Below are 12,954 nucleotides of genomic sequence, written 5' to 3' on the forward strand. Positions count from 1 at the left end.
AGATCTGTGATATACATTAGTGCAGAGCTTAGTCATAGTTTTATAAATTATTAGTCGAAAGCATCATCCGAACAATGCATAGATGTTGATTAGACCAAATAAATCATTATTAATTCTTTCTTGATGTAGTGTCTAATCTCCCATTAGAAATTCTAAATTCTGGTCCTATAATAGTTTTACATATAGTGTCTAATCTCCCATTAGAAATGCTAAATTCTACTGCTATAATAGTTTTACTTGCATTTTTCCTATAATGACATTTTTAGTGATTGCTCCATGACAGATAAAGGGTTTTCTTCTATCCTACAACTCCTAATTTCTTGACTTGCTTCACGCATAAGACTTAAAAATATTCAATTAATCTTGCTATTAAACACGCAGAAACCTAATTGAATATTTGGAGACTTTTAGTGGCTTGAGATAAAATTTATCTAAGACAATAGATATATGCACATTATTTTTATCAAATAGCCTTTACACTATTTTATTGATTGTTGGACATATGAGATTTTAGATTTTCATCAAACAGGTGAAAACATACACATATCTTTGCACCTTAATTACTTTATATAATGTATTTTCTAAATTCTTCAAAAAAATCACGAGTTTAAATAATGTTGCCAATATGAGAAATGTGTTGATGGGTAATTTGCCTGCTCTGACTTATAGTGGTCGCTGAAGTCAAAACTAACTATTCATAATTTTTCCTCCAAAAAGAGTATTTTCTAAATTAATATTGGATAAATCTAAACTAATATATGAGAACAACTGAAACATTACTAGCATCCTTTACGTTTCACCGAACATTTAATTAAACTTAGTCCAACGACCATTAATTAAACTTTGTCTCCTTCTGTTCATAGTCATCATAATCTTTACTCTTAAGGATTTATCATCATCATCACCATTATTATTATTTTGGTTAAGGAAGGCTCTACAGCTTACATGAGAGAAAGAGAGAGAGAGAGAAACAAAGATACGCTTTGATAGTCAAACTAGGAAATTCATGATCATCTGGCCACATCAACTGAATTAGGCTTTGGGGACATCATCACCTCATTTGCATATTCATAAAATATTTTCTTATCTGTTATAAAACCGAATTTTTCTAATTTCCGTAATAACATGGTTATAGACATTGGAACAGAAATATTGGAATAATGGCCATGCAAGATATTGGCGTTTCGATTGTGGGGAAAATCACGGAGAAGTTTATTGATCCAATTATGCGTCAATTTCAGTATTTATTTTGCTATAGAAGCAACGTTGAAACCCTGAGGAATGGCATCAAAAAACTCGAGCTAACGAAAACTGAGGTGCAACGATCGGTAGATGCAGCAAGAAACAATGGTGAAGAAATTAAACCAATTGTTACTGATTGGCTAAGGCAGGCTGATGGTCTAGAGAAAGAGGCAGATACTATTTTTGAGGGTATGGAGAATGTTAAGGTGAATTGTTTTAAAATTGTTAGGCTCCCGAATTTGAAGTCACGTTATTTGATAGGCCGCCATGCTGCCAAAAGAGGAAATGATGCTGAAAAACATCTCAGAGAGAGGCGGTTTGATGAAGTTGGATACCTTCCTCCACTGGGGAAAATGCCTTTTAGTGAATCAACCCCATCCTTTGAGGAAAGTCTAATTACAAGGATGTCAATGAAAAGGGAAGTGATTGAAGCTCTAAAGCAGGATAAAAGAAGTCTACTCGCAATTTGTGGTATGGCCGGCGTAGGCAAGACTTTTTTGTTGGAGCAAATTGCCGACCAGGTTAAGTCTGAGAAACTGTTTGATGGCGTAGCCTTTGCAACTATTTCTCAAAATCCAGACATGAGAAATATCCAAAATCAACTTGCTGAGCAGTTAAGGATGAAATTAAAATCGGAGCACAGTGGTCGTGCAAGAGCTGAACAGATTTATACTAGACTAATCAATAGTGACAAGAGAAATCTTGTTATGCTGGATGACATTTGGGAAGAAGTGGATCTTAGGAGTCTAGGAATTCCCATTAGATCAGGTAAGTGCAAGAGCTTAACAGTTGTATTGACATCTCGGTTCTCTCATGTGTGTAGGAACATGGAAGCAGAAATTTTTGAGGTGAATGCCTTGCCTAAGGAAGAAGCATGGCATCTTTTTAAAGAGGTTGCGGGAATTTCCGATGATTCAGCTTTGAGTGACGTTGCAAAACAAGTTGCAGAAGAATGCAAAGGATTACCTCTAGCAATCGTTGTTGTTGCCAGGGCATTTAGGACTAATTATACAACACCAGAATCCTGGAAACTCGCCCTTGGACAGCTAAAGAAGTACACAATGAGAGACCTAGAAAGAGTTCAAGATTTGGTGTTTTCCAGAATCGAATGGAGCTATGATCATTTGAAAAGTGTTGAAGCCAAGTCACTACTACTGTTTTGCAGCTTGTTTCCAGAGGATTATAGCATTCCAGTCGAATGTTTGGTTAGGTATGGGAAAGGGTTGAAAATGTTCCAAGATAGAGAGACTTTGGGAGATATGAGATACAGAGTAGACCAGAGTATCAGTGACCTTAAAAGTTGCTATTTGTTGCTAACCGATGGTGGAAAAGAAGACCATGTAAAATTGCATGATGTCGTGCGAGATGTTTGCTTGAAAATTGCATCAGAAGGCGAGCATGTATTTTTGGTAAGGAATGTTGGAGGAAAAGAAGGGCACCCGCAACCTGATTCATTTGGTCGTTATACAGCTGTTTCGCTGACATGGAAAGGCAATTCTAATGGACCATTTCCATTGGGAGAGGAATGTCCAAAGCTTAGGCTGCTGCGTTTGGTCTTCCAGTCAGGCAAAATGATCAGCCTATCACCAGATTCTTTTGCAGGGATGGAAGATCTCAGGGTCATGGAGTTTAACAAATTACAGATTGAATTTTCACCATCAGATCCTGGCCAAATGTTGATGAGCCTTCGGACATTGTGCCTGGATTATTGTGAGTTAGGGATTGGAACGTCGTCGATGATTGGATACATGACGCAATTGGAGATTTTGAGCTTCTTTGGGTCCAGACTTCGGGATAATCAGTTTCCAACCGAAATTTCTCTGCTGAGTAATTTAAAGGTGTTGGATTTGAGGGTTGAAAGTAGCCGCCACCCGTTGTCTCTTGGTATCTTGTCAAGCTTGAAAAAGCTAGAAGAATTGTATATGGGATTTCATCGTCCATTGCGGCTAGGGAGAAATGCAGAAGAAGAAAGAGGATGCATTAAAGAGATCACATCACTCGCTTGCCTTGAATGTCTCCAAATTAATTTACATGGCATTGACGACCTGCTTCTATTATTACGTGAATTCCCTGTTGAGAGGTTGTCAAGATTTAACATTAGTTGCAAACAAACTCAGACAAAAAACGGTGGAGACTATCAATTTCGGAGGAATTTCAAACTTTATTTGCGTGACGAGAAAGATTCCGAACTAGCATTGTGTCCTGCAGTTACTAGCATAATCAGGAGAACTGAGAAACTCACTTTGGACCTTGGGTTCTTGTTTCGCTCGGGGAATTTTGTGAATGACTTAGATGAAAGTGGATTTGTCAATTTGAAAAGGCTCAGATTGAAGTCGGGTTCATGGGAATGCCTTATTGATTCCACCACCAACCTAGCTCCTCGACATGTTTTTGAAAATCTAGTGTTCATGGAATTAACATCTGGCAAATTGGAAGAAATATGTTATGGAAATCTTCCACCTCGTTGCTTCAGCCAACTTCAAGAGATGAAACTCCAGAGAATAAATTTTATTGAGTACTTGTGGAAGGGGCCAATTGAACCTCCGTCACTTTGCAATCTCAGAGGTATTGAGGTATCTAACTGTCAGCGAATTACAACTCTCTTCTCACAATCAGTGTTGAAATGTCTAGTGAAACTCCAAAAGATAGTCGTATATAGTTGTGAAAATTTGGAAAGCATTGTTATGAGGGAAGAAAATATGAAGGATCAAGTGCTTGAGTTACCCCAACTCAAAGTAGTAACACTTAAATGTACGGGCTTAGAGGGCTTTGGCTGTGAAGGCGATACATATTCCAGAGCTTTTCTCAATCAGGTCTCTCTCTCTCTCTTTCTCTCTCTCTCTGTATTTCTATATGATATACTTCATGTCAAAGAAATAGTTGACCGTGAATTTAGGTGATTGCCAAAAACTCATGACTCAAGCATTTTGCTCCAAAAGTGTTAATTAAACATATATAGAAAATTGTTTTAGTAGTCATATTGATCTAGTCCTTCAATAAATGATCAGTATAAAAAAATGTTGTTTTGTGTAGAATTTTTTAGCACCCGTAGAGACCGAATGATAAATTAATGAATAAAATGTTGACGACAATATTATTTTGATAGCAAGGACTAATGCCATTGGTAGAGTTACCTTTCCTACTTGATGTCATTGGCAAGGCTAGTTTCCGTCCCTGGATGTACTAGAACTGTTCTATTATGTAACAATTAATATCGTGAATACATTTGATCGATATTTGCAATTTCTAGACATGCATTTCAAGCTTTAAGATGAAGTTAGATTGAAGAGAAATTAAACAAGCTTGCAAATGCCACACTCCAGTTGCATTTGTAATCAATTTACGTTTTAATTTTCAGGTCTCACTCCCTCGGTTGGAAATGCTAGACCTTACAAGTCCTGGTTATCGCCCAGAACAATTTGTAGGAGGTGAAATGTTTAAAGGATCTCTTGAGAACTTAAGATCTTTGGTGCTTTCAAGTTGCTATTTTATCAGATGCATCGCGAAAGCTGATGGTGTGGCATTGTTAGAGAATCTGCAGAGCTTTTCTATGGGTGATTGTCCTTCGATGGAATTACTTTTCGACCTTGAGGGTCTAAAAGCTCCCATTCCATCAAAAAAGGAGCTTGAAATTCTTCCCAATCTAAAGTCACTGGAATTGAGAGGGTTAACAAGATTAACCCACATTTGGAGGAATTATCCAAAAGGGATTCGAGTATTCCAAAACTTGAGAATATTACAAGTAGAGGGGTGCAGTTTACCATGTTTGTTTTATCCACCTTGCGTGGCTGATATGCTTGTAAGTCTTGAAGAATTGAAAGTTGGTCTTTGCCCAGCAATGTATGCAGTTATAGCGGGGGAAAATGAAGAGACCAGTCAAGAAGATCATGATTGTGGGGAAAAAAGAGAAATTTCATTGGGAAGAACCAACAAGGAATTTTTGTTCCCAAAACTAAGCTCCTTAAGCTTTGTAAACCTCCAAAATCTTCAAAGCTTCAGTGGTGGTCACCACGAGGGTTGTGACTTCAAATTTCCTTCACTGACCCAATTGGAAATAATGCGTTGCCCGGAGTTGAAGAATTTGTGTCCCGGAAAATTGGATGCACCATTACTTAAGAAAGTCAAAGTGGAAGAGAATGATGCCAATATTCCTCTGGATTTAAAGGTAGACATATCCTAATACAATATTTAAATTACCCTTCAAATTTTGTCTCTGTACTTCACTATAGTTATGGTTGAGAACTTGCATTTATTTAATTTTTTGTGAGTGAGTATTTTCACAGGATAGAGAGATCATCTTTTTTACCTACTCAGAGATAAGGGGGAATAAGCACCTGTTTTGATCCTTTGGCTGTTCACGGCCTAGCCGTACCGGTCGTCCTTTTTCTAGTATCAATCTCAGTAATGCAATTCATCCAATGATAGACCTACAATCGAACCATGGAGGTATGATACAATCAAACCCTAAGGAACAAAACGCTGAATTGAGTCATACTTGTCTATGCTCCATAAATGGAGTTGTTCCTGTGGATGTTAAGGTACACAGTTTTCATATGCTTGCAAAATCAACTCTCTCTTCTTTTCCTTACTTTAAATTTTATCTCTATCATTTTTTTGGGGGTAGGGATGGAGTATAGAGGTTTAATTCTCAATGCGCATGCTTTTATCTATATGAGCGGATCAGTGAATAGTGTTACATGACAAAGAACATTAGCCTATGTAATCCAATTTTTCTTATCTTTTGAAATTTATAATTAAGATCACCTTTCCACGTAAAAGTAGTCTTTCCCTTTATATATGATAGCACCAATGACAGAAGGAGATAATGTGATCCTTCTTCTTCAATTCATCTGCCGAAAGAGCATTCGCTTCCTATTCCTTATTTAATTAGATGAAATGTCACTTCTAAGCCTTATGCACGCTTACATGTAGAGGTATGATTTGATTTGTCCAAATGCTTAGTTAAGGCATAAACATATTTTGACCTCAGATAAGCACTTAATTGTATTACATATTTTCATTGAACCATATATAGATTGGTTCGGATTTGTGCTAGGTTACATACAAATAAATGATATCTAGCTGGCGTTCTGGAATTTGTATTGTTTGTGATCTTATCAACTTCTTTGATTTAAATTTTAGTATATTGGAGTAAAACTATTGCTTTTGAATCCTACTCTTCTTTTGGTCTTGGTTGTATTTTTAGTGTGAGATCCCGATTCGTCCTTAATTTTGAATAAGGAATATTAGTGCTAAATTTTGCTATAAAATTTGATTTTAAGGATGATGGTAATTCTTTACATGTGATTTTGCTTTTTAGAATCGAAAAACCTTAATTTGGAATTTTATTAAAACCCTAATGGATTTACACCTTTGATATTTTTACACAAAACCCTAGTTTACGTATTAATCATAAGTTTATGTGGTAGTAAATATTATGCATGCTAATGTATGTTTTCGTATGAGTAGATACCAGATTCGATTTCTTTTATAAAGGTTAAGTAGGATTAGAAAGCTAAAAAGTCTTACACTAGTAAATTCCCTAGTGTTTTGCTAATTGAACAACCTTAAGTTGGGTTTAAAACCCTTAATCTAGCTAATGTAAAAAGATTTTGGTTTAGTTGCTTTTATGTGGAATAAGGAATAATTAAGGATGGGTGATTAAGATAATAAGGTGATTAGTGAAATGATTAAGTGTGACAAAGTATTTTGGATTAGAATAAGTTGTATCCTATGGAGTTAAGTGCAAGAGTTCCAAACATTTGTGGGCAAGAGTGTGAGAAAACAAAAAGGAAGTTGCAAGGACTAGGAAGTGAATAATCATCTTTTATGTGAATGGTTGGTGGAAAATATCTACTAATGGTCTTGACTAAGTATTAATTCTAGAACATCCAAGAGAACACAAGACATAAACCAAATCAAAAACTAAAGAAAGAGAGAGAGGGAAGGCCGAGAGAGTGAGAGAGCAAGAGAGGGGGAAGATTTCTTCCACAATTTTTCAAGTTTCACCATTAATCTTGAGCTTGGAGCCTAGAACAACAACTTTGGAACTTGATTGGGGTGGTTTGATCATCCACAAAGCTTATTTGAAAGGCGGTGACGGGCTAGACGGAGCCGGTGGGGCCCACTAGCTGACGACTTGAATTCATTTCCGTACTTTCTCTTGTTATACTTGCTCTTTAGGTGAGTAATCAGGGTTTCTGTGCAACTCAATACTAATATGAGTTTACTATGAAAAATGGGCACTTAGGCGAGGGTGTACTTTATCGCATTCGATCTAAACCCTATTAGTTGCTATTGATACCTGTGAAATATGATTTTGTGATTTGTTATGGAGCATTTATTGCTTGTGAAACATTTACGGAGCATTTATTGCTTGTGACACAATTTGGGAGCATTTATTGCTTGAACTAGAGCATTTATTGCTTGAACTACGATTTTAGAGCATTTATTGCTTGATAATATTTTAGAGCATTTATTGCTCGTGACTTGAGCTGAGACTCATAGTCTCTCTATGTGGGATCCTTTAAGAGAAGCGAGCTGTGTGGCTCAGGATCTCAAGGGTCAATTAGTGATCAAGCTCGACAAATGAGTTGGCTTGAGAGCCACCCGTATCCTTACCATGTGGTGTTACTTTTCTGCTTTTGCTTTGCTCTCACTGTGCAAATGTTGACATGTAAAAATTACATTTTTACCCCTGGTTAGTGACTAAACTTATAGCTTACCCCCTTTTCTTTTGTTTTCCTTAGCAGGGGCCGACGTGGGAAATTTTGGCACCATCACTAGTATAGTTAGGTTTTGTTTGTAATAACCGAATAGTTAATATGTTTTTCCCTATTATAGTGCTCCGTGTAAGAACCCTTCTTAGGGTCTACTCTTTGATTTTGGTTATAATCATAAGGATGTAATGGTATGGGTAGTTACTTTTGGGGATGTAAATAGAACTTTTTTGCCGATGTATATAATGTGAATAGTACTCTTTTGGTACTTTTAGCTTTTATTTGCTTTTGACTTCGAGTTCTGGTGCGAGTTGGGCAAGCGACCCGCTAAGCCCTCTGGTTCGCCTTAGGGGGAGGTGGGGTCGTCACATTTAGCACTCTACATATTTCTTTTGAAATTTTCTTTGTTTTTATTTGTTTGAAAAGAAGTCCTAATAAGTGTGCATTTTGAGTGATTTAAGTGTATTTTATTATTTAATTTTGATGTGTGTTACTTATTTTCATAGCTAATCAGCTAGGATTCAAGTGAAGTTGACATTTTGTGGTCTAAGTGTAACAAATTGCATTTCTATGGATTAAAGTGGTGAAAATTTCATATTTTTATAGGTTTCAATGATTCAATCATCAAATGGAGTGAATTGAAAAGATATTTGGATGATTGTTGATGATTTGAAGTGATTTAGAGAGAATATGAAGTGCAAAATATTCAAAAAATGAAATGCAATCAAGTATAAAAGAAGAGAAGCTTGATAACTTTGACACCTATTGGTATTCGCCTATATCTTGAACTATAAGCATCAGACTGAGGTGATTCTTAAGTCATTTTCAATCTAACAGATAGCTCTACATTTCTTATGAAAATATCGAAATTTAGTTCATGAGTTTTCCTAGTCAAAAAGTCAAAATACAGTCGGCCATTTTTGTTATCAAAAGCTGAAACAGGGGATTGACTGGTCAAGAGTATTTCGATCATTTTTTAGTTTACAGAGCTCCAAATTAGATGATTCTTAAAGAATTGAAAATATAACTCAAAGGGTTACAACTTTTATGTTTTGCAAAAAAGGTAGTTCAGCCTCCATCATCAAGAAAATATCAGTTGAAATTGGTGCAAAAACAGAGTAAAGTTGAAGACTAACCAGAAAAGAGCAAACCTGCAGGGGAGGCAAAACGCACCCACAATGCGCAACCTCATGGGTCCATATTTTTCAATCGATTCTGCAACTTGAACAACAACTTTTTCAGTTTTCACACAGCTTTTTCAGCTCATTTACAAATCAATTTTGGCTGGTTTCTACAGAAGTAAAATTGGAAACTTGAAGAAGTAACTTTTGATGACTACTAGAGCCAACTAGAACCAACTTTAACATAATTGATTGGAGCTTGATTCATCTATAAATAGAGGCCTTGGAGAACATTTCATATAACTTTGGAAGGCTAGAAACACTGCAGAAAATGTAGTCTTCACTAGTTTCTCTTAGTTCATTAGTATAGTATAGTTAGTGTAGTTTATCGTTCTTGTACTTGTAACTAGATTTGGATAAAGAATTAAGGAACAAGATGGAGAGTTTGAAATTCATGTTGTGATGAGGGTGACTTCTCTTCTATCACTTTCTCTTTTGTATTTGAGTTCATATTTAGCTAAAATACAAGTATGGTCTTTTCTTTCATTCTCTTCATGTTTTGCTAAAATTTATGCTTAGAGTTATAGATGAATTTTCTATATCTTGTAAGTGATATTTACTTGGTCAATTGATGATATTATTTTGAGTAAGTTATTTAACACTTTTGCTTATCTAATCATGATTAACTGGCTATTAATTGCGATAATTTTAAAATGTTAAGTTTACAATAAGATTGGAATTTAATACTAGTTTAAGAAATTGCTAAATCTAGAGAGTACACTCATGAGAGTAAAGATACACCTTTGCAGCTTTAGTAACTTGTTTTATGTAATTTCATAGAAAAAATGAGTTTGTAGTTAATTTCATAATCACGAGAGTAGGTATGGTTTAGTTACAAGTATAGTTGATTAATTATGAGAGTATGTTTCACATATATTAAAAAATTATGCCATAATTAGCCAAGATAATAATATTCAATTAACCGATAATTTCACTTGCAAGAGTAATAAGGAATTTCGTAGTTCTAGGAGTTTTCTATTGTTATTTTTATTACTTTTATTTCATGCTCTTAGTGTAGATTTCATCTCTTGCAGTTGTGGTAGTCTAAATAATAAAGGAGTTTGAAAACCATCGGTAATTGACAATCTTTCCTGTGAGATCGACATTTAGTATCCTGTACTCGATAAACGATCCGTATACTTGTAGAAAATAGGGTATTTAGATTTTATTAAAATTTGGTGCATGATAGAACTTCGTCAAGTCCCACTATGGATATTCATTTATTTACTTTACGATCTTTATAACTAAGCTTTCAAAAGCTTTCAACCTCTTCAAATCTCTAAAATTGAAATTTTAATGTAGGAATTGGAAAAAAAAAATTGAATTGAAAATGCAAGAGTAAACTAGAGCTACAAGTGAGTTGTAAATTGATTTTGGAATTCCAATGTCTAACCATGTACATATATTTTGGACATCATAAGTCATGTCAAAGTTGTAATATTCATGCCTTATTTTTTTTAATGTTGTAGGAATGAGCAAATTAAGCAAGTAATATGGTCCGCTTACTATAGTCTTGATTTGATGGATTGGGATGCTGGACATGGATGGAAATCTTAGCAGTGGTAAAATATGTCTTGAATTTATATAAGCATATTTTGCTTATTTTGTTTTTTATTTTTAAATTATAAAAGTATTTTATGTGTTGTATTATGCCGTTAGGATTGGACTTAGTAATTGTAATACGCAATCATGTGAAATGCCTTTCACAATGTACTTTATCTGCAGTCACAATATATATTTTCTACAATAAATTATGCCTTTGTATATTTGGGTGCCAAAAAAATATCCTTGATAAAAGTCTTCTATCAAAGCCCTTACAAAGGAGTGATATTCAAGAACTATAAGGCATTTACACATTCAATTTTAACTCTTTTGACAACTTTTTTCTTGTTTAATAAAGTTTGCATTTTTTATACATACTTTGTTTAGTGTGAATTTAATTGTTATAGCAATAAATTTAATAACTTTGCTAGATATTGAATATGGATTGCTACGTCTTCTGTATTTCATTTAGAACAATTTTGTAGTCCTAGATTTAGAATCATTGGAAAAGTTTAATAACTATATCAAAGAGTACTTGTTAATTTTTTGGGTATACATTGCAATATTTGATGAATATTACCATATTTCAATAAATTTATGTACAAAAGTTTTAAAAATTAGTATGGTAGTTGAATATTTAGAAAGCAATACTTTTATGGAATAAATATGAGTAAATATGTTACAATACTTGCAATCTGACCCGTGCTATACAAACATTTATATTTTAAATTAGAACAATAGAGGAAAAAAAGAGAAGAGTATCATTTTAGTGTTAACTTATGTGAAAATGCATTGTTTTAATAAAAACAAAGTAAAAAATTTGAAAAGAGAAAGCTAAAGAGCAAGTAAAATTTAGTGTCAATTTCTAACCTATTGTGGTATTTAAATAAAATCAAAGGAAAAATATAGTCTAAAAATCATGCATAAATAAATATTAAAGAGTAGAAGAACATTATTGTAGAAATACAAATTTATTTTCTAATTAGTGCTAGGTTAACATATTAAGATCAAGCGAAAAGCATAAGACTTTAAATTTGTAAAAGTGTAAAACAAGACTAAAACAACTGTAGAGAAGATCTTGTCTATAGGCTAAAATTAAGGTCTAAGGAATTAGAAGTCCTAGTGTCAAATCCCCCTCCCTTGTCTCCTTTTTCAAATCCTGTTACTCTCTTGCTGAAAAAAATTAAGAGAAATAGTTACAAATAAAATAAATGCCTAGAAGTAAAAACCCAAACAATTTATTACTTAATATTTAACATTGAAAAAGAACAAGTATAGTCCTTAACTTGGCCTACCCCTTGATTCCAAACCACCGAAGTGTTTAGCCAAACCAAAAAAATAAAAATAAGAAAATCAAGGAGCAAGAAAAAGTAAAGAAAGGGCAAACAATAAAACAATTGACAGGTTGTCGAGCCTGTGTAATAATAAATACCTGCTCAAACAAAGTATAATTTTTGTAGATAGTGATAAGCAGGGTCGAATCCACAGGAACTGGGGATATTTGTCTCTTTTGAAGTTCAAACTAACAATGGGGGGGTTTTTTTTTTATAGCAATGGAAATAATTCAACGGTTCGAATAAAAATGAATAGCCAACTAAAAATTAAATGACAATTTATTAAAACCAAATTAACAATAACTAAGCTCTAGCCAAGAAATAACTTCAACAATGGTTCTCCTAATTGATCATTGATGCAAAGGTAGTTCCAATTATTAACTAATAAATAAGTTATAACTGCCAAATAAGCGATGACAGTCAACTTCTCCTTACTGTGTCAGTGATTAACGTACGCCCGTTAATCACTACCCTAATCGAGAAATAATTCTAGGTATGCCCGTAAGATTTAATTCCTCAATTGCTTTACGTATTAGAGGAGCCCTATTCTAACCAAATAACACGTTACTAGGATTATTTTAGATTAGTCTGCGTATTCCCCTGACTCAAATCCAATCATGTCAGTTGCCACTATTTTAGAGCAATTAAACAATTACGGATTTAACGCTCCAACTGACATTAGGTTGCTAAATTAATTCAACGTCAGGGCCCAGGATACTCAATTAATAAAACAACCATAAGCGCTACAATCAGAAAATATGCAAATACTAGTGAATAAGAGGAATAAATAAAATTAGTTCGATCTCACAATTTTTAGATGAACCAAAACCTCTGTTGTTCTTTGACTAGAAAAGAAATTTAATTGCGCATAGCCAATTGAAGCAATTCACACTATTTTTCCAAAACCAGCCGTATTAGTCTTTGATAGGAGAAAAA

At 34.2% G+C, this 12,954-nt stretch overlaps 1 protein-coding gene across 1 annotated transcript; it reads left to right on the forward strand.

Annotated features, from left to right (window-relative positions):
- The first annotated feature begins 1,160 nt into the window (after positions 1-1,160).
- LOC140009779 (disease resistance protein At4g27190-like) lies at positions 1,161-4,142 on the forward strand. The gene has a single exon (XM_072056095.1). The coding sequence runs from the start codon at positions 1,161-1,163 to the stop codon at positions 4,140-4,142; it is 2,982 nt and encodes a 993-aa protein (XP_071912196.1).
- Positions 4,143-12,954: the final 8,812 nt, after the last annotated feature.

This window comes from Coffea arabica, chromosome 6e, assembly GCF_036785885.1.
Source record: "Coffea arabica cultivar ET-39 chromosome 6e, Coffea Arabica ET-39 HiFi, whole genome shotgun sequence".
NCBI lineage: Eukaryota > Viridiplantae > Streptophyta > Magnoliopsida > Gentianales > Rubiaceae > Coffea > Coffea arabica.